This window comes from Podarcis liolepis (assembly GCF_965112155.1).
Source record: "Podarcis liolepis genome assembly, chromosome: 10".
NCBI classification, from domain to species: domain Eukaryota; kingdom Metazoa; phylum Chordata; class Lepidosauria; order Squamata; family Lacertidae; genus Podarcis; species Podarcis liolepis.
The window spans coordinates 58965238-58988755 of record NC_139562.1 but is presented as its reverse complement, the minus strand read 5'-3'; the positions used below and the strand labels follow the sequence as shown (position 1 = coordinate 58988755).

General features: G+C 41.9%; 1 protein-coding gene across 1 annotated transcript in view; it reads right to left on the bottom strand.

Annotated features, from left to right (window-relative positions):
- TBC1D22A (TBC1 domain family member 22A) overlaps positions 1-23518 on the bottom strand; it is a 119170-nt gene that overhangs the window by 70432 nt on the left and 25220 nt on the right. Inside the window, exons 5-8 of the mRNA XM_083463612.1 lie at positions 20783-20853; positions 14270-14398; positions 12581-12643; positions 10658-10772 (exon numbers count right to left, since the gene is read on the bottom strand). Coding sequence (XP_083319738.1) covers positions 10658-10772; positions 12581-12643; positions 14270-14398; positions 20783-20853 — 378 coding nt within the window. The remainder of the gene's footprint in view (positions 1-10657; positions 10773-12580; positions 12644-14269; positions 14399-20782; positions 20854-23518) is intronic.

Below are 23518 nucleotides of genomic sequence, written 5' to 3'. Positions count from 1 at the left end.
AAGGTGTCTTAACTGAGGTTTTTTAATACATATATTTATTTCACTTTAACTGATGTAAATCTAGTTTACTTATTGAAGCAAAATGACTGACAGCCTTCAAAATTAAGCAACTGCAAAAAGAAAAGAAATATCCATTTCTACTGAAATTGGGAATAACCTACTTGGGAATAAGTCCCATTCAACTGAATAGGACATCTGAGAAAACCTGCACATGATTGCACCGTTAGTAAACTAGCAGCACAATACTTTCAACCATAACTAATCAATGTTATGGTGTATCAACACTGTCTACAAATCAATTACACAAAACATACTACTTTGCCAGATTTGGAAGGATAAAGTTTGGTTTGGTTTGGAAATGGGGGGTTGGATAGACCCCCCTATGCAGGGATGTTTGGACTTTTCAAGTCTGGCAATGGGCCGTGAGATGTTTGGGGTTGTGGGGGCTCTTAATTCTGGAGGGACTTTGAAACATGTTCTTAAATACCATATGGGGTTTTGTGTGGAATATGGAAAAGGGACTGATTTGTCGAGAAGGGTCAAAAACACTGTCAAGTTGGACTTCCCACGAGTGAAAGGAGCAGAAGACAAAGTAAAGTACAGGTATAAATATGAAGAAGAGCCGCGGAAGGGACATGGAAGAGACTTAAGGGCCTAGGACATAAGATTAGCAGGTTAATGCGCTTGATTGATGGGATAGAAAGGACTGACAAAACCCGGGACCAGGAGGAAGAGGCGCTGGATGAAGATTGGAAGGGGGAAAAAATTTTATTAGGACTGCTTTATAAAATTGATGAATGTTAGAAAAATGCTGGAATGAAACTATTTGGCTTTAGCAAAAATGTTAAAAGAATTATGTAAGAATATGTTAGGGTTATGAAATAAGATTTAAATTTTAAGTTTTAGGGTCTTCTATAGTAAGATAAGGTTAAAATAGATTAAGGTAGTGTAATGACAGAATATTATGAAAAATGGAAAGGATTTGCTGTGACAATTAATAACTAGGATACAAAAAAAGGGAGGAGTGAGGAGGTCAAAGAAAGAAGGTAATGGCAGTTAAGGATCGGAGAATATTGGATTTGTTTTGTGGCTTATTTTTGTCTTTTGATTGTGTTGTATTGTTTGATTGTGGTTTGTTCTTTTTTTTCTTTTTTTAGTTTTTCTTTTTCTTTTTTTGGTTTTTCTGTAACTCTAAAATTCTTAATAAATATCATTAAAAAAAATAAATACAACTTTGAAGCATCAATAGCTTATGTACAAATTCCCAATGCTGCAAAATTTGGTTTTTAGGCTACTGGCTCTACCACAATTAAATACGAATTTAAAACTATATAAGTTTGCTGATGATTTGCAGTAGAAGGCAATGATCTAAGCTAGTGAATCCACAGAGTAACTAATACAAAGTATTTACTTTACTTGAAGGATTTACATGTTGTCTTTCAAAACAAAATCCTCCCCCCCCCCCCCTCCTAGGCAGCTTACAGTCAGTACTCATGCTAAGCAGAATTCAGTGTTTGTGGCGATCAGTGAGGCCACAATCTTCTGGCTTCAGTTGCCACTAGTAGATAGGTTGAAATTTAACACTAATACTACTACTAATAATAATAATATTTATACCCCATCCATCTGGATGGGTTTCCCCAGCCACTCTGGGCAGCTTCCAACAAAAGATTGAAAATACATTCAAACATCAGTCCTTAAAAACTTCCCTAAACAGGGCTGCCTTCAGATGTCTTCTAAAAGTCAGGTAGTTGTTTATTTCTTTGACATCTGATGGGAGGGCTTTCAATAGGGCAGGCACCACTACCAAGAAAGCCCTCTGTCTGGTTCTCTGTAACTTCACTTCTCGCAGTAAGGGAACTGCCGGAAGGCCCTCGGAGCTGGACCTCAGTGTCCGGGCTGAACAATAGGGGTGGAGACGCTCCTTCAGGTATACTGGGCTGAGGCCGTTTAGTTTGTTTCAGCCATGGCTTGTAAAAGCTTGGAGAAGCTGGGAAATAGTTCTTTAAAAAGAGGAGCGAGAATCTTTGGACTGGGTAAATGGACTGAGATAGACAGTGTATAATGAATAATATCCAAGCACACAGTGCAATGCCATCGTTGTGCAAAAGCAGTAAACAAACCCACAGACATGAGTAGCAACAACCCAATTTATCATAATTTTGTTAATTGGATTTCCTGAAGAGGAGGAGATTTTGGCAGTAATAAGGAAAATGATATTGCTGGAATAAAGACACGTCTGATTTTTCATCAATGAGATGTTTCTAGCGCTGATTAAGATGCTGCAGACATACAATATAAACCATCTCTAGTAGCACTGGAATGTACAATCAGCAGAAAATAGGCAAATAGGTAATTTGCTAATATGATTTTGGACAATTCAGAGTTCTTCAAGACCAACTTAATTAGCAGTCCCATATTACACTGACATAGTAGTCAGCCATTGCCCCTGAATGGAAAGAAAACACATATATATGTGCTGCTCAAAAATGTACTCCTGGATGGGCTTTGAAAATAGGAGGAACAATGGATGATTGTGAATTGAAGAAAAGGTACTGAAAACAAAATAGCAAATAAACCTCCGATTGGTACATCCAACATGTAGAATACTGTGTATAACTGTGGTTATGCTACCGAGTTGGAAATAGCATAGCCAGGAAATACAGAAAAAATTGCAGCTTAAGCTGACAGTTGGTTCGTATTTTTTACAAAATAGTATTTAAGCAAAGGTAAAGGTAAAGGGATCTCTGACCATTAGATCCAGTCGCAGACTACTCTGGGGTTGCGGTGCTCATCTCGCTTTACTGGCCGAGGGAGCCGGCGTACAGGTTCCAGGTCATGTGGCCGGCATGACTAAGCGGCTTCTGGCGAACCAGAGCAGCGCACGGAAACGCTGTTTACCTTCCCGCCAGAGCGGTACCTATTTATCTACTTGCACTTTGACGTGCTTTCGAACTGCTAAGCGGGCAGGAGCTGGGACCGAGCAACGGGAGCGCACCCTGTCACGGGGATTCAAACCACCGACCTTCTGATCAGCAAGCTCTAGGCTCTGTGGTTGAGACCACAGCGCCACCTGCATCCCTATAATATTTAAGTACCTAGGGCTTTTAGGATCATTTCTGATGTTATGTCGAAGACAGAAGTGCCTGGCATGCTCTGGTCCATGGGGTCACGAAGAGTCGGACACAACTAAACGACTCAACAACAACAACAACAACTGATGTTATGTCAGGATAGGGAGCCTGGGGTCCTCTGGATGTTGTTGACTCCCATCAAGGCCACCAGCATGGCTAACAGTAGGGAGATGATAGGAAGATTCCCTATAGCTGGCATAAGGAAACCTGTATATTTGTGTGATGCATGTTTCCTGCAAGGGTTGGAGAATCTGTCACCCTGCAGATGTTGCTAAACTTTAGCTCTCATTATCCTTCAGCATTGGCTATACTGGCTGGAGCTGATGAAAGTTGCAAACCATCAACTTCAGGCACACAGATTCTGTAGTCGTTCCTGAAGCAATGATAATATGCCTTTATCGTGGTGGTGCTAACTACCTTAAGGTTGTGGTTACTATCTGTTCCTCCCACACCTTGGGGAGAGGAAGTCTTGCTTCATCTTTGGTGCTGCTCTTTAGACAAGTGCCACCCTCTAAATTCCAGGCTCCAAAGAAAACAGAGGCTCATCTTTACCACCACACAACTTCAGAGATACTGTCAAGATGCAAAGTGTCCTGCCGCTTTCAAGTACTTCTGAAGCCCAGCTGGCACTGACTAGAAAATATGGCAACCTAGGGAGCACATTTGTGGACTCTGGCCATTTCAAGAACAGCAGCAGTGAGAAATTGTGCACATGTATAGTTTTCCCATCACCACACAAGATTTTTAGTTGTGGTCTCAAATGTGTTATATAGTACAAGAGTTCGAGGTAAAAAAAAAAGATGCCATACTATAATCATGGGGGGGAAATGCTTCCTAATATAAACTATCCATAACTTAAATCCTCTGTGCTTTACTGAGAAATATGGAGCGTAAACCTACAGGAAACTCCAAAACTAAGCCTTATTTTAACTTATGATTAGCACAGAGCACTAATTACACATATTAGTCAAAATAAAAAAATTCCTTCCAGTAGCACCTTAAAGACCAACTAAGTTAGTTCTTGGTATGAGCTTTCGTGTGCATGCACACTTCTTCAGATATCTGAAGAAGTGTGCATGCACACGAAAGCTCATACCAAGAACTAACTTAGTTGGTCTTTAAGGTGCTACTGGAAGGAATTTTTTTATTTTGACTATGGCAGACCAACACGGCTACCTATCTACTACTACACATATTAGGTTATAACTATGACATTTGATTGACTGCAAAAAGGGAAAACAAATGTCTAGAGTTGTAGACAACCACTACAATAACCATACCTAAAAGACCTATCTAATTATCTTCCCAAACCTTGACTTCATTAAAGAAAGAAGTAGGCAACGTCAGAATCCTACAATGTGTAAAAATTATATTTTTAGAAACTAAAGCTTTCATCAGCTCTGCCTGTATGTAGAGGTTTCCACTGCACTTTGCTTTTCAAGCCAATATGCATGGACAAGTTGTAATGGGGCTCCTCTTTGCATACAGCTGCCATGGAGCTTCACCCACGGCGCTAACAAACTAGGCACTAAAATGAAGTGAGAGCACTTGAAGAACTTCTGTTATTCACATCCACAATTCCCTTGGAGATGCTTACTAAGGCTACCACGCTCATGAAATCTATTTTAAAGATGACAAAGGAGTTACTCCAAGTGCTCTCTCACTTCTCCATTTTGACACCGGTGCAATAAACCATCCTTTAAAGACGGCAGCTATGCTAGATCCCTTTTGTCAGCATCTTTTTTATTAGCAACAATGCACTGTCCTTCCATAACCTCTCATGCATCATGCTCACAATAGGCCTATCAAACACCATTTCAATGAAAGCATGAGAAGAATACATCAAACATAAGGAGGCTGACTGATAAAGAGTGGCATTTGGAAGCAACTGCATTTGCAAAAGCCACATTGTGATATTTCAGCAAAGGTAATTATAAAGCCAGAGTTCAGATGGAACAGTTTAGTATAGTTGTGTATTCAGATCATTGAAACACAATGCATCTGCTAAGTTCGGTAAACTCTGGGTCCAGGTTTCTCTTCTGGATGACAATGGACGTGCTCCCAGTTCAAATTATCCCTCAACATTTTCATGTGGCTGATTGAACTGCCACAGAAAAAAAGCTGCCTCCCCAAAAGAGCTATGTTCTGCAGCAAGCCTCCTGCATGCTATAGATCAGAGGCATTGGAAAGCAAAACATGTTGCTGCAGCTTTGGAAATGACTCCCGCTGGCAGCAGAAACCCAATTTGGACACTGTACCTTGGAGTGCATTGTTTCAGAGCATAAACCAGCTATTTTAGCTCCTTGGATTTCTGCCACCAACTCTATGGGCCGGTTCAGATGTTTTAGAAACTTTCCTCACGTGATGCAGCTCTGCCATCACCAAGGATGAGTTTGCACTGAGAATGCAATGTGTTCATGAAAGGACCGTGTCAAACGAGCTACAGCCATGGGGAAAGCATGTCACCACGACTGTGGAAAACGAAAGGAAATTCTTACTGCAAATTTCTATTCCCAGAGACTCCTGAAGGTGTAGAAAATTACACCTGTGTCCACAGAACAGGCCAAGTCACATAGTAGCTACATGAATATATCCCTACAGATAAGGCTGAGAAGCTTAAATAAACTGAAACTATGGTGACTACACATCTGGAAAGACCGACAGGACAAGCACACCAGCAAGGCTAAGCAAACAGAGCGACGCAGAAGGACACAGTGCTGAATAGCAACAACTTACCAAGCTATAAATATAACCTGCACTCAGCCAAGTGCAGCCTTTTGAAGTAGCTATTACAGTGGTAGGCTGAAGTCTCATCAGTCCTCTATTGGCTTCGGCGTCTAATGGAACATTAGCAAATAGGTTAAGCCCTTTGCTAGCAGATAGGGTTGTAACAGAGAATGAGATACGAGTCTACTTTTTCTATTACTGCCCTGGGAAAATGAACATGGTTTTAAAGCATCCCATTAAGAAGCCATCCTGGTTGTTACTTGATCACTGAGACTATTAGCATAAGGACACCTACAGTAAAAGCTACTATCAGTAACAAGAGTTAATTATACCAACAGAAAAAGTACCAGCAAATATTGGAAGGTATGTAGATTTTGGACTATGAGACTCAAGGAGGTCCATGATTTCATAAGAATGTTAACAATAACTAAAACAACACAAAACAAATAAGTAACAACAACAAAATGAAGTGCCGGCGACTGGTTGCATGCGGCGGGGAGTTGGGTTATTAGATGTTGCGAGTTTTGTGTTCTATATTTCAAAATACAAAATTTCAGAGGAAATTTAAAGTTTAGTCTTACAACAGAAGACCAATCAAGCTGATTAAAACTCATTGAGTTGACTGGGAAAAGATTGGCTCTAAAGGACTAGATGGGAGCAACAACTGCCAAGGCTCAATTCCCTGTACCCTCAGGAAGAAGGGTCTTGCCAGAAGATGTGTTGGATTTTTAAAAATGTGGACGCATTGCCTGCTCTATGTATGAGACTTATACACTCATTAAAGTTTAGATGCCCTGAAAGATCATCCAGTGGAACAGCGGATTTCTGGATGCTGCAAGCTAAATAATATAAAGATACAGCAAACCTAGACAGACGTAACTGCTTTTCTCAGCAGAAAAACAATATGCTCCTTTTTTTCCTCCCTCATTGCACCCATGATCATCATAGACTTACAGACCAAAGTTGTATCTCCTTAACAGGAATCCTTAAATTTAATACAGTACAACCCCTAGATAAAGTAGCAAGACACAATTAAGGACTCGCAACACTGAAAGCTAATTTATCACATCAATGAAAGTTTTCAAGTTGTGCTGCATCAATCATGCTCTCAAAAATGTTAAAACCCTTCCGCGTCCAATGTCCAAATCACATGTAATAGTGTTTCCAAACCTATGAAATTTAAGTTTAGGGTGGTTTATGTTGTTTAACTAGACAAAAACCTTAAACACTTGGTTTCAGAAATTATGAAGTCAAACAATTATGGAAAATTCTATAAGGGTTTAGCAGACCAGTCAACTTGACACATGAAATGGAATGCAATCAAATGCAAATTAAATGCAAATAGTTACAAGGTCAGCTTCATAATAATCTAATGTATCAACATCGTAACTATGATAGCTTTTCTTCCCGTGAATGTCATCCAATTTCAATTCATAATTGGAATATGTGAAAAAAATGCCTATATCACTGAAACGCATCTTATGGCAAATTCTGTGCATTAGTGCCTTGCTACATCCCAATGGGCCAATGTAAATCTACTTATCTTGTCACAAGGATACTCTAATTATTATTAACAGAGTAATTGTTAACAAGTGAGCCTTCATGGGCTCTGTTCTGAAACATACACTGGAGTTGCCATTTAAATGAGAGGGACTCTGAAAGTTCATTAGAACAGGACTATGGTCACATTTGCACGATGAGCCAAGTTTAATAAGTTATACTTCATGGAACTATATGGTTTATGAATAACTGTGGCTGCACACACCTCCCTTGTCCCTCCCCAGGTCCTAGACTTCCGTGTGAATATCCTGGCTTGCTTTAAACGCCGTTCCTCATTGGTTTTGTTTGCACATCACAGTAAACCAAACTTTGGCTTACCCAGGCTACACAAACAGAGGAACTCACACCTACTTTCCTCCTCCCCAGTTCTCATAGCACAATGCAGCAGCAAAGCCTTTGCATGTTCTCCCAACCTGGGATCCTGATTCAGGTTTCTCCTTCTTAATCGCAGTCTGTAGCAAGGTGTGTCCTACGGTTACAGTTTGTGGTTATAGGAGAAGAGGGCTTAACCACGATCCTGCGTTCAGACAATACACCATGTCAAACCTTGGCTTAGCTAGCTTAGCTGTCATGTTGTGCTAAAAGGACCAGGGAGGACCACAAGCAAGTGTGAGTTCCTCTCTGGGAGCCAGTACACTGGGATGGTCCCAGTAAGCCATAGTTTGGGCTTGCCGTGACATGCAAGCCAGCCCACTGTATACAAACTGTGAAAATCTAGTTTAATGTCCATGACCAAAGCAGGATGAGATTGTGTTTTATTTCCCTGATTTGGTAACCACCATCAAGCCAAAATTCCCCTGTATGAACAATGGGGAGCTGTGGATCAGTGCAAACTAGGATCTTTGTGATGAAGCTGGTACATGATAGGAAGGGTGAGGGACAAGCACACACCGCAGTGTCTGTCCTCGATTCAGTTCATGAAGGTTTGAATTATTGAATTATTATTCTGGGGATTCCCTTAACAGCATCACCTTGACATTGAAGATTTATGATGGCAACAGAATACAGATACTCCTGAGCAGGTTGAGCTTGCCAACTAGGACTGCATTTTAACAGAGATCTGTAGCCCAGCAATCTCCCTCTCAAAAGCAGACTTCATGTACATCCACCCAATACTAGAGAACCAATCAAACTTCCACCCTTTTTATTTAAATGTGCCCAGAACTGGCTCAGGTATTGCTGGTCAGAGTTAATGTCTCCTCCCTTTACACGTACACTTGAGCTGCCAAAAAAGTGCTCAGAGCACTCAGAGAACCAGTGGCCCACAGCTGGGCAGATGTTCTAGGAGCAGGGATTATAGTTACAGTATATACACTTGTGCCTGATATACACTTTTCTACCAGTCAAACACAGCAATAAGTTTAATGCCGATGGTAGTTCAGCAGCCACTTTCAGTGGCATTGTCCCCAATTACGACAAATGGCCATTAGACAGACCCTGGTCTGTTGATAGCAAATTTCAGAAAAAAACCGCAGTCAATATACTTGAAATGTAAACTGATGGTAAAGTACTTAAGACAAACGTATTTACTATATTAATTAAATGGTCTATTTAACATGGAATATCAATCCTCTAATCACATCTCATTTAAACTTATTTCAATTAACAACTCTAAAGTATACCAGTACAGATCCTACTGTTCTAGGCTCATTAGGAACATTTTCATTATCTGTCAAATGAGGGAGTAAGAGGCAGAAACTGTAAACACTCTCTAGAGTAGCCCCCTACTCTACTTAATAGATTATTAGGGGAGCAAGCAACAGCAATTCTCATTAGCTGCTCAGTATGGGGGGGAAAGGACTTCCTATGAACTGAAGCACAGCAAAAGAGAATCCTTCCTGTCAAATAAGTGGACAGCCGTTCAACTCTTCAAGGGTAATCTGCCCTCTATTAAAAACAAAATGAATCTAGTTTATTATATTGATGAGGCGTGTGAAGCACAACCAACTGGGAAGGGATGGAGGGAGAGAAGGGGGATGGAACATTGACCATCTTGGCTGAGTCCTGGAAGACCTGCTCCCTGCCTTGCAGGCCTTTTTCCACCTGGCGTGGGAGGGCAGGGTCCTGACTGACTCCAACTACAAAAGCTGAGGCTGCTGAACAGCCTCTTAGACTGGAGTATTTGGGGGAGGGGGAGGTTGTTGCTGTTATTGATACTAATTTTAGTGTTTTTATTTTATAATGTATTGTGATTTATTTGCCTCCTTCTGGCAACTCCTGCAACAGCAGTGGTGCCAAATATATTGCTCTGCTTTCCTTTGGACCACATCAGCGAGGCCGAGAGGAGGGTCTTGTCATCTGGACAGCCCAGGACCTCCATACACACTGCCCAGGCTTGCACCCAGTGCTGCTAACACAGCCGTTTGATTTCATCCCTGGCACTCCATTGTCTCTTGAGAAAGATGGATGCCAACAGCTTTTGTTAGGTTTGGAACTATGCATTTTTCTTCATGTTTTAAGCCACCTTGAGCATGGTTTTAACTATCGAAGGGTGGCATAAAAATAAAATTATGTATCTATGACCATGGCTGTAAGAATCCACAAAAACTATTCTTGAAATGCATGGCTTTCAAATATTACCACCCCTATATATATATACACACACACACACACACACACATATATATGTATATATATATGTAGATGTATGTATATGTGTGTGTACAGTGGTCCCCCGCAAGACGAATGCCTCGCAAGATGGAAAACTCACTAGACGAAAGAGTTTTCTGTTTTGGAGGTGCTTCGCAAAACGAATTTCCTATGGGCTTGCTTCGCAAGACGACAATGCCTTGAGAGTTCCTGTGGGTTTTTTTCCTCCCCCCCCCTTTTTCTAAGCCGCTTATCAGCTGCTCCGATCAGCAGATAAGCCGCTAAAAGCCGCTAATAGCGCTAATCCGCTAATCCATCAATGGGCTTGCTTCGCAAGACGAAAAAACCGCTAGACGAAGAGAATCACAGAACGGATTCTTTTCGTCTTGCGAGGCACCACTGTATATATATATATATATATATATATATACATACACACACACACACACACACACACACACACAAACATAGAGAGAGAGAGAGAGAGACAGAAACAACTTCAAATAAAAATTTAACTGACAGGCAATTTTGCATAAACAAGCACATTTTTAATAACTTAACCCCTAAATCTCTACAAAGATACTATACCCTGACATTCTTAAAATTTCAGATTACAATAATATACATGTTAATGTAACTTTTCTTACCAGTATATTCACAGGTGAAGACAACAAAAAATGGAGTAACCAGATCATTTATGCCCTGAACATATCCACTGGCTGGATGACGTATTGCCCAGATAAACAAAATTCTTTCAAAGATCTGGGGAAGAAATGTAAAGAGCTGTAAAGCAATGAACTCAGAAGGCACAAAATGTAGGCATAATGAAATGCAAGTGAGTATCAGCATACATAATCAGCAAATGTTAATTTAGTTTCTTGATTATTCAAGGAAAACATTTAAAGATTACTAGCACTATGTAAAAATTAGGTGTTTATACAAAATTTTAATCATTCCGCAGGGCCTGCAAGACAGAGCTGTTCCACCAGGCCTTTTGTCAGGGCGCAGCCTGACCCCTTCCTCTGGCAATCTGCACAAAATCTTGCTTGATGGTTGCCATTAATTTGATTTTAATTTGATTTAATTAATTTTATAATGAATGCTTTAGAATGTTGGACTATTTTGATTGTTGTTAGCCGCCCTGAGCCCAGCTTCGGCTGGGGAGGGCGGGATATAAATAAAATTTGTTGTTGTTGTTGTTGTTGTTGTTGTTGTTGTTGTTGTTGTTGAAAATGTACCATTTTAAACAAGGAAGGTTTATTCTCCTTCCTACATTTCATAGACAAAATCCAAAGAGCTTCTTAAGATGCATTCAGGGTCCTGCACACACCCAGAAGCCTTTCGGACTATTTCTCTTTTAAAGCAGCCTCTCACACCATAACAAACATATTTTGAAACACCTATCAGCTTCAAAAGCAGTTTGCCATTTGGAAGTGGGCCAAGAATGCTACTCAAGTCCTTTAGGACTTTGGATACTCTTTCATCTCCTCCCATGTTGTAGAAAGCTGATTTTCTACAATGGAGAGTTATGCAGAGTTCCAAAAAATACCTCTGCTCTACATATATGGCCTTAAGAACACAGACATTACACTGGAGGGGGGTGCATCTAGGAAGCTATATTGTCATGATGATACAGGAGATCATAGAATAAGATCATAGAATCATAAGAAGCATCACTTCTCTTGCTGCTGTAACTCTTGCTGCTGTAAAGTCAAAGAACTGAGATCAAGTAGACTGTGACTTGCAAAAAATGAGAGCCAGTAAAAAAGGCAACTGGGAAACTTATCTCCCCAGTAGTGCCAAGATCTGGGTCTGGAAGATTAGCTTCTTGCTCAACTAACCCTGAGCCTCAGCACTATAGTACAATTGCTTTATAGCACAGCCTACTGAAGTCCATGGCTAGGCGAGTGGGAACTGTTCATCTAACCCCAAATCTGAGTGGCACTGTGCAGAATTGGTGGTGCTGTATGGGCGAGTTCAACTAAACTGATGGATGCCTCATGGAAAATATGCCTCCCCAACTTAATTTTATTGCCCTTCCAAGACAGATAAGAGAGTTCATGGGTTGAGTGATTAATTATAATTTTAAGGGCATATTTACTCTTATCCTAATAAATGCCCCCCAAATTATTTCCACACCAAAAGGGTCAAAGCCCCTAAAGGTTAGCAGCATCACAAATTAGGGGGGAAATTAGATGTGGGTAATGCAATGTATCCCTCTTTCCAGTAGGCTATGAACTGTGGCTTGAGTCCACCAGTTTTCATCTTCTGCCTCATTTGCCTTCCCCTGCTTGCCCCAACTGAACTTCAGTTGTCAACATTAGGGCTCCTGAAGGACAATAAGCATGCTCACCCCTTGTTGAGGGCATTAAATATATATATATATCCCAGGGAATTTCCCCAAGAATGCAGAAATGGCTGTCTTGTATGGGTGTAAGATTGCTTGCCAAGAAGAAGAACTTTTCAGTATGGCATCTCCAGAGAAAGTGACATGTGTTCTCCGACAATACACAAACAAACAAATCACACAGTTGGGACAGTTGGATTTATTATCTCGCAGTATTACTTGCCTCTGTTGCTTTGGGTTGAAGAATTAAAGCTTCCGGACTCATACGAGGAATATCTATATGAATCTGAAAAAGAAATCTTTTAATTTTCAGAAACCTTCAAATGATGACTAAGTTTATAACGTTACTGTTGAACTTGCTTATTAAAAAAGAAAAGCTAGTGAAGTAACGCAGGTTTTCAATTTTCTTTATTCTTTACAGGCCTTCCCTATAAGCCCTTTAAAAAGTATTTAAAGTGCATATGCATTACACAGGACTCAGTAATTTGAGCATTTGATAGACAGTGAATTAACACATAAAGGGGGGAGAATCAATGGAAATTCTGAATATGGGGAGTACGTAGGTTAACATTTCCCTTTTGTACATACTTCATATTTTTTTATGCAGGAAAGTACTGCACAGGCAGAAACAAAGCTATGAAGCCACTATTTATCTAGTGGTGCTTTATCTATTTATCTAGTGGTGTTTGTTCTCACTCCCCAAGAACTGAAGAAACAGAATAACGCTTTCAATCTGCTTTCAAAACAAAACTATTAGTACAAGGAATAAAAGTTCCTGCCTGCACAAACTCCTTCAAAATGCAGACAAAGCACAACACAAATATTAAAGACATACCCACAAAGTAAATGGCAGATCAAGTCTACAGGGCAACATTTGGCTAACAGGATCAATTTTGTAATATTTTACAAGATGCATTAGCTCTCCAGTGTCCCTTCTATTAGCCCCTCAAGGCTTCCTGAAGGTCTGGATTATCCCTTCCCTTCCATTGTTTTCATGGTTTTTAAACTATGTTCCTAGGAATCTTAGAATATCTTGGACGCCTATCAGGGATTTCACAGGGAGAGGACCAATAATGGCCAACAGACTTCCCTGAAAGACAGTTTGCTCACTACACTTTAAGGTTCAGATGCAGGAGAATGTCAGGTGCATTCCAAGATGCAGACTCTGTTCAGGTGTGGCAGTGGAGAAGCCCAGCTGCCTTAGCCAGTGAGTGCTCCGTGCAAACTGACCTCTACGAAAGGCTGCACCAGTATTTTAAATGCGTAAGATTCACACTGGCAACTGCCCAGAGGTTCCCAAAGTCAATGTGCAAAGTACCGTCTTTTTCGCCCTATAGGACACACTTTTTTCCCTCCAAAAATGAAGGGGAAATGTGTGTGCGTCCTATGGGACGAATGCAGGCTTTCGCTGAAGCTTGGAGAGCGAGAGGGGTCGGTGCGCACCGACCCCTCTCGCTCTCCAGGCTTCAGGAAGCTATCAGCAAGCCTGGGGAGCCCACGGGAGTTCCCTAGGCACGCGGGGCGTGCTGAAGCCGCGGCTGGGGGGGCGGCTATGTTTTTTTTTCTTTATTTCCCCCCCCCAAAAAAAAACTAGGTGCGTCCTATGGGCTGGTGCGTCCTATAGGGCGAAAAATACGGTATTCCATGAAGACAGAAGATTTGGAAACCAGTGCGCTAAGCATGCAAAGGCCATATCTGTATCCAATGTTAACTATAAATTGAGAAAGAAAATGATAGCCACAGAAAGGAAAAGCTGGACAGCCTGGTCCCATTGCTGTATGTCTGGAAGGGTGAATGAGAAGCTCAATAAAAGCCAGGGGCACCCTCGGAAATAATGTGATGTAATATTGAAAAAGGCATTGGAATGCATGTGAAATTTCCTTTAATTGGAGACATTTTTCAGTTCCTTCACCTGTCTGTATGTCTCCTGGTGAGTTTCTTCATTTCTTGAATCATAATATTGTTCCACAAAAGCAAAATACTCTTTCCGTTTCCTTTGTAAAGTGCCTTCTCTCCGTTCTATATTTGCAGGGAGGTAACCCTAGAAAGTGACACACATTTTAAATTGTAGAAAAATTGTTTACCAATTGTTAATTAAAAACTCTCCCTCCCTTGAAAATTGTTCTATGGCCCATTTCTGATGCAAATTAACAGTTTCACAAACCATGGGTACTTCTCTCATCTTGCACTCATCTCACCTAACTGGGGACCTCTGACTAAAAACAAACCAGAACCTCTTCCACTTGCACAGATCTCTTGACCCCCAACTCTTTTGGGGGTTCACAATCCATATTTTATGAACCAGAGATGTACATTCAAAGTGGGCCTGTGCATTCAATGCAAAACACAGGTTCTCCAGTGCAATTGTAAATGGAATTTAATTCACTTTCCCCCATCCATTTTGTTCCTCTTTTAAATAAAGCATTCACTTCAATATAGCATTGCATTTCTCTTCCATTTATGTGGTGTATTATTCCAAGTCATTCCACTGGTTTATCGAGACCAGGGTTTCCCAAACTTGGGTCCCAAGCTGTTGTTGGACTACAACTCCCATCATCCCTAGCCAGCTGGGCCAGTGGTCAGGGATGGGAATTGTAGTCCAAAAACAGTTGGAGACCCAAGTTTAAGAAACCCTGGATCTAACCCAATACAGTGGTACCTTGGGTTACAGACGCTTCAGGTTACAGACTCCGCTAACCCAGAAATAGTACCTCGGATTAAGAACTTTGCTTCAGGATGAGAACAGAAATTGTGCTCTGGCGGTGCGACGACAGCAGGAGGCCCCATAAGCTAAAGTGGTGCTTCAGGTTAAGAACAGTTTCAGGTTAAGAACAGACCTCCGGAACGAATTAAGTACTTAACCCAAGGTACCACTGTATTGCCTGTAAATAGTTTCTCCACTTCATATAACAAGCTACAACAGAGACCATATATAGCCTAACAAAAAGAATGTGTAACCCAAACCATAAGTAGGGAAGCTTGAGCAAACTAACTATGGTGACATATTCTTAGTCGCACTGAGGAATTATACTAGGTCATTGTGTGCACATTCACTTCACAGCCCAAAGTGAAGTGGACCACTTCAGACTTGGTCAGAATCAAGAAGTGGTGCTTCTCTAAAGCAAATTTAGTCTGTCCCCAACACTTTGGAGACACACAAAGAGTGGTCTTAAAAATGTACAGTGGTGCCTCGCAAGACGAAATTAATTCGTTCCGCAAGTTTTTTCTTCTTGCGAGTTTTTCGTCTTGCGAAGCACGGTTTCCCATAGGAATGCATTGAAAATCAATTAATGCGTTCCTAGGGAAACCGCTTGCCAGGCTGGCGGTGCAGAGAAGGGCTTTTCTCCCCACCGCAAGCCTTCAGGACAGGTACGGGAACAGGGGGAAGGCGCGCAGCGCTTTCCCTCTGTTCCCGGGGCTTGCGTGGGAGGAGGGTTTTTCCTCCCCACCGCCAACATTCAGAACAGCATTCTGAATGTTGGCGGTGGGAAGGAAAACCCTCCTCCCACCCCAAGTCTTCAGGAAAGCCATCCGAAGCTGGGCGGCGGGAGGTGTCCCCGCCCCCCCCCGCCCGGCATCGGAGCTTCGTTCCGATGCCGGGCGGCGGGAGGAGGCGTTCCCCCCCCGCCCGGCATCGGAGCTTCGTTCCGATGCCGGGCGGCGGGAGGAGGCGTTCCCCCCCCCCGCCCGGCATCGGAGCTTCGTTCCGATGCCGGGCGGCGGGAGGAGGCGTCCCCCCCCCGCCCGGCATCGGAGCTTCGTTCCGATGCCGGGCGGCGGGAGGAGGCGTTCCACCCCCCGCCCGGCATCGGAGCTTCGTTCCGATGCCGGGCGGCGGGAGGAGGCGTTCCCCCCCCCGCCCGGCATCGGAGCTTCGTTCCGATGCCGGGCGGCGGGAGGAGGCGTCCCCCCCCGCCCGGCATCGGAGCTTCGTTCCGATGCCGGGCGGCGGGAGGAGGCGTCCCCCCCCCGCCCGGCATCGGAGCTTCGTTCCGATGCCGGGCGGCGGGAGGAGGCGTTCCACCCCCCGCCCGGCATCGGAGCTTCGTTCCGATGCCGGGCGGCGGGAGGAGGCGTTCCCCCCCCCCGCCCGGCATCGGAGCTTCGTTCCGATGCCGGGTGGCGGGAGGAGGCGTCCCCCCCCCCCCCGCCCGGCATCGGAGATTCGTTCCGAAGCCGGGCGGCGGGAGGAGGTCCGAGGACATTGGGGAAGACGCGCTGCGCTTCCCCGCTGTCCCGGAGATTTCCCCATGGGCTGTCGTCTTGCGAAGCAAGCCCATAGGGAAATTCGTTTTGCGAAGCGCCTCCAAAACGGAAAACCCTTTCGTCTAGCGGGTTTTCCGTATTGCGAGGCGTTCATCTTGTGGGGTACCACTGTATGTATCTCCTCCCATGAAAGGAAAATGCCTGCTGGGGAATTGGAGAGTTGGTGGGAGAGGAGCTAAAATATTGTGACCAACAGTTCTGGCTTGCAACTAGAAAATGCTTTCTCCAGTCACATCCCAATGGGAATCAACAGTATTTTTAAAAGAGAATGTATTTGTCTTTGTAGAACAGGATTTTTCCCCCTGCAGTCCTATTACTCAGTAGATTAAACATTTTGGATTTCGGACTGAGTGCTTAAAACATTTTGAAAACAAAATGAAAGTGAGAAATAGCTGTTGATGAAAAATGAAAAGCTTCAGAGCAATCAAACCATATGTTGCACACCAGAGCATTTCTGACAAAGTTTGGACAAGATTGATATATCACACCCCAGGAGACAAGATAAAAGAAACTTAATGTAAATTAAGCAAGTATTTGTGTATGCATGGCAAAGTACCAATACTATTAAGTGAAATGATTCAGGGATCTATTGAAAAACTTTTACAACCTTCAAAAGAACAAGGCTACAGTCTATGAAGTAGGGAAAGTGTAGTGTACAAAACAATTCAACAAGTAATAAAAAGCTTTGATGCAAATCAATAAACTCATCTGGATTTAAGTAATCAAGCCTATGTGCTTGGTGTATACAATGCAGGAAGTGTTTCTGCAAAGCTATTTGTATAAAGTGTTACAGACTATGATAGTATGAGAACTCAACTAGTTTATAAACATTGCACACAAGTTATAAAAAGGCTGGGAGAAGGAATCTATCGATGTAAAAATCTGCTTATCTTAAAAGCTAAATCAAAAGATAGCCATTTCCTCAATTTACTGGATCCTCATGTTTCCTGTTCTATTAAGTCTTTCGCATAAATACAGCCAAGGAATGGACTCATAGGAAAGTCATGCATATGAATGTGAAGCAGTTAGCTACCACTTTTTCAAATCTTTCATCTGAAGTCAAAGAAAAAAAGATAGACTTATTATCCAGGTAAGCACATAATGGCCCCATTTTATCTTTCATAAGCCACTCTTATAATGTCAGTCTGAGAAAAGGAAGAGGCCACACCCCAGACGTAAAAAGGAAGAATCCACAGGTGTAGCAGGCCTGGCGACAATGGCGAATTTCAAATGTAACCAACTTGGTCTAATAAACCAAGGCTTATTCGAACAAGGATTTTAAGGGGATTTTCATCTGTTGTAAGGGGAATCTTTCAGGGTTTGTTAAACTTCCAATTACAACCAAATTGGGAAACTGATTTCATATCCATTTCATATTCTGGTTTGTAAGTAGAGATTATATCAGTGTTATTATTCAAATGCAATGGGTGGCTGTGGTTTAACAAAACCGGGAAGATTTGCATTATGGCATACAACCAAAAGGAAGAGCAAGTGTGCAGGGTGGGGGGAGTCATAATTAAAAAGATCACTATGTCTGAACTTGGTCAGTGACTCATCCAAAGGCGGCCAGCGAGCTTCATGGTTCATCTGGGCTCTGGGCTCATGTCTCTCTCACAGAGATCCAACATTTTATCCGTTACACTGGTGCCAAGGATATGAATAAAAGTTCCCATTATTGGAATGTTTCTACGAGCATTTCATTTTCAGCACCAATCAGGGCTAGCCATTAGGCAGCAGCCTCAAGAACCAGCTGTTCGGGGCAGGAAGTGGCAGTGAGGTTTTGGAAAATAGCTGTGTGAAACACACCCTTGATCTCTGATCCCTAGCTAGCCTATTACCCTCAAGTGTAGCACAGAACACTGTTTCCATGGCATTATTGACAACAGATCCAACAGCTAGTCCAAACAACTTTTGCATTTTGAATAGGTGGCGCCATCCTTTTGTTTACTTCAGGCTACAAGATGTCTTGGACCAGCCCTGACACCAGCTAAACATTTCTGTTGAAACAATAAACTGGAGAAAGACAATGTTTCCCAGATATTGTATCAGCTCCAGATGCAATCTCTAGAATTCAATATTTAACCTTATGCAAAGTAGTGAGCTAGGATATTAAGATGTCAAGACTGCATTTCTTTTTCAGGAGTCTGTACTCTTCAGAATACATTATTTGTCCCATTAGAAAGCAATTTAATTTATGACTAAATATACCAATATTTTCCTTAGAACAGAGACATTTGCTGCTAATCAGTTTCAAAGATTAATCAACACACCCTCTCTTTTAGACAAGTTCAATATCCTGTTCCCTTGCAAGCCATGTTTTATTTTTGCAGGTCAGAAAGCACACATTAGCCACTAGTTCAAATCATTTACCTCTCCTTCTGGCTTTAGATCTTACAGCCTTATTTAAAATTATACTTCAAGGGCTCATCTGTGCATGTGGACAAGTTAGAAGACATACAGATAAAATGGGGATGTTTATGTCAAACTAATGGCTATTCAGGGATGCAGGTGGCGCTGTGGGTTAAACCACAGAGCCTAGGACTTGCCGATCAGAAGGTCGGCAGTTCAAATCCCTGCGACAGGGTGAGCTCCCGTTGCTCGGTCCCTGCTCCTGCCAACCTAGCAGTTCAAAAGCACGTCAAAGTGCAAGTAGATAAATAGGCACCGCTCCGGCGGGAAGGTAAACGGCGTTTCCGTGTGCTCCTCTGGTTTCGCCACAAGCGGCTTAGTCATGCTGGCCGCATGACCCGGAAGCTGTCCGCGGACAAACGCCGGCTCCCTTGGCCTATAGAGCGAGATGAGCGCGCAACCCAGAGTCGGTCATGACTGGACCTAATGGTCAGGGGTCCCTTTACCTTTAATGGCTATTCAGAGAATCTTTGTTCTTTTTTCTAATTCTAATACGTTTTCTTTTTATTGTCGATTCTTTAAAAAAAACAATTACGCACTTATATTTAAAGCTCTGCCTTCACCATGCGGTCCCAGGGCAGGTTGCAAACATCTCAATACATGAAATAAAGCATTACTTCTACTACATAAGATCACTACCATGTCAAATATTCAGAGACTAGGGGACAAAACACCATCATTTCAAATGGCAGAGAAGTGCTCAATAAGAAATCCATCTTAGGGACATTGACTTTGGGTAGGAAACATGGATTCAAGGAAGCAGGGACAAGGAAGGAGTGTGGAACGTTATACAATTTCTGCCTTGCTTCTTTAAAAAAATCCCAATCTAATCAAAGTAATAACCTTGCAGCCAACATGGCTTATAGCTTTTCCCATTCTTCTATCAAGCCAGCATCATAGGGTAAATAGATGGCCTAACTCGGCTTGAACTTCAGGATGAAGAGTCAGCATTTTAAATGTATACTTTACCAGGGGAAGAAAAAAAACAGCTACTGCATTCTGTGTACTTAATTTTAATTGCAAGAGACTACTTATTAAATATTCACTGTTAAGAGCTACATCTGAATTTTGGATTAGAGAGCACTAAGCCTAGAAATTTATCGAGACTCATTAGCAAGAAAGAATTTTTTTAAACACTGGAAATCAGACCTCTTCTGAAGTGAACACTTCACATTCCCCACAGATTGATCTTCCTCAAAAAAGGGGGGTAAAAAAGAACACTGTTTTAAGTCTTCTCTAAAAAATTCAACAGTGCTAAACTGCGGGATGTGTAACTTGGAATGTTAAAAAGCCAACATGAATATTCGCTGATGAAGCAGAATTCATGTTCACTTGGGTGCAAGATACCATAGATATATACACCTTCCTCAAAACATTTTGCCACTAAGCAAGGAAACAATTCTACTTAACACCTGTATCAATAAACACCATTTTCTAATTTACACCAATACTGTAAGAAACACATATTCACATAGTTGGAATATACTTAACTTTATTGTTTGAAACTAATTTTTTATTTAACACTACAAGGCATTTAGGAGCTGGGGGAGGGAGGGCAACAAAGAAAAATACAGCACTTGTCATGATTTACTACTCTATTCTCTTATGACAAACCAAGCTTGAAATTGAGAACAGAACAACGTCCTTTTTGTCACACTGTTTTGGAGCGCTACTGATTAGCTATGACTCAAGCAAAATTATATGTGGTGAGAGAAATAACACTATCATCACAAAATACTGAAGTACTTACTGAAAGGAGCTTCCATGTAATTGGCCGAACTGCTTTCGGGATTCCTGACCAGCTCAACTTCCGTAATTCTTCTACTCTCCCAACAAAAAAGAAAGAGCAAACTTCAGTTAGAAACCAGCACCAAAAAGCATTCAAATTAAGGCCACTTGAATAGAAAAATACCAAGATATATATCAAGCTATACAACATTAACAAGTTACCGTATTTTTCTGTCTATAAGACGCCTCCATGTATAAGACACCCCCTTTGGGGGGGGCTCAGATTTAAGAAAATGGGGAGAGATGGCCTAGTGTATAAGACACCCTCTAATTTTTGACATTATTTTTAAGGAAAAAAACCTAGTCTTATAGATGGGAAAATATGGTATATGTCATACAAGGCACTGTGCATGAAGCATAAGAACAGCTGACCACAACTTTGGGCTCTAAACATCATCACTGATAAGGGGGGGGGGGGACATGGATCCTGTGTCACATAATCCTAAAGAACAAAAATAAGGATCTTCAGTAGGTCTGTAACAAAATTAACAGTTTGATCTTACAGCACCCAAGCAGAGGAAGAAAAACCTTTATCACAATACAGTTGCACTGCACTTTGGAAACTTTGCAGCAATAAGTAAGGATGTGGCCATCCTACAGACACTGCGGAACTACAACTCCCATCAACCCTAGGCAGCATAGCCAATAGTCAGGGAGCCGTAGTAGTAGTTAAAAAGCATTTCAAGATTGGCAGGTTCTCCCAGACCTACTTCAGGACTACTTTCAAGGCCACAGGGCTGGTCACATCCCTTTATCTTTGGAAATAAATACACACATACTGCAATTTACTGGCACATATGCAATCTGGACTGGAATTATATGGCACATTGCATCCACTAAAGTCACCTACAAGATAAAGCTGCCTTCATACAGCATAGATCATACAGGTGTTGCAACTCAGACAGAAATATATGGAATTTCACGGTTGTTACTGAAACCATGCTGTCTCCTTCTGTTTGCTAACAACCGACCAGTGAAGACTATACAATCTGGAATGGAACTGATAATTTCTTAGCTTGTGTGGCACTTATAAAAGGCACCCTATCATGAAGCAAGGTGAAGTGGATTGTCTTGAAAAGCCAGCTTACATCTTATTTTTATATTTTTTAAAAAATGTTATAAAACACCACCTATATAATCCCATACATGGAACAGGCAGAATAAGGAGGCAGAATAAAATGGCCAACCATGGCAGATTCAGATGAAAGGCATCTCTCCAGTATCGGGGTAGTGCAATCATTTTTATTTATTTTATAATTTTATTTCTTGAATTCATATACCGCCCTATACCTGGAGGTCTCAGGGTGGTTCACAGAAAATATCAACATAAAAACTACAATAGATATAATCAAAATAAAAACAACAACCCAATAACACCCACCCAAAAAAGAGCAACATTTTTAAAAGGGCATAGGATGTCAATCTGATCAACCAAAGGTCTGGTTAAAAAGGAACGTTTCTGCCTCACACCTAAAGGTGTGTAATGAAGGCACCAGGTGAACTTCCCTGGGGAGAGCATTCCACAGACGGGGAGCCACTGCAGAGAAGGCCCGTTCTCGTGTTGCCATCCTCCGGACCTCTCGAGGAGGAGGAACATGAAGGAGGGCCTCAGGGTCCAAGTAGGTTCATATGGAAAGTGGCAGTCCTTTAGGTATTGCAGTCCTGAGCCGTTTAAGACTTTATAAGTCAAAACCAGCACTTTGAATTGGGCCCAAAAACTAATTGGTATCCAGTGCAGTCGGACCAGGATCGGTGTAATATGCCAGAAAGCCATGGTGTCATATGTACTTATTGTGCTGCCACTGCTAAAACACTGCCCCCCCTTCTCCATTTTACCCTCACGACCACCCTGTGAAGTAAGCTAGGCTGAGAGGCAGTGACTGGCCCCAGCTCACCCAACAGACCTTCATGACTGAGTGGTGATTTGAACCCTGGTCTCCCAACTCCCAGTCCAACACAAAATGCTGGCTCCCTTTGATCACACCCTGTTGTAACACCTGGCAACTTGGAGAGAAACATATTTTTAATACAGTTTAGTATAATGCCGTTTAATATAAAAGAGGGAGTTATCTTTAATGTCACATTCTAAATTCTCCCTCAAAGCCCAATTCGAAAATCAAGTTGTCTAGTCCTACTATAGCACAATATAAATAGAAATATTTCAGCACATTAGGTTGATTACACCTTATTCCATCTATTTCAAGAAGCATTTAAGCCTTACTTGCAATTTTAAACATCATTTTAGCAAGCAGCAGATTAATTCAATTATATATTCTTAGGCACAACACATTCCTGAGACTATCCCAAACACCAGTAGTCTTGGTAGGTAGATAATATCGAAGTTTATGACACAGCGGAAGCTATGCCATAAATGCTGTCTACAAATGCTGGATGTTTCTGGTAATTCAAACGTTCTTAAAAAGAGGCTGGCTGGCCAGCATTGCTGAGGAACCTGAATAAGGTTAACATATCCACACTGTCAACTATGTAGAGCTGAGAGAGTCATAGCTACAAGCCAAGAAAATAAAGCTATAGAAGCAAGTCTCAAAACAGACTTGAACAATAAGGCAGCAAGCCAATTCCTCAGCAGGCCATCTTGTATTTGAATTAGAAAAAGGTTCACCTTTCAGAAGTGTCATGGAGCCATCTGTTAGAGAGACCAGGAACCTCTGCCCTCATCCCTGCAAGGCTAGTCATA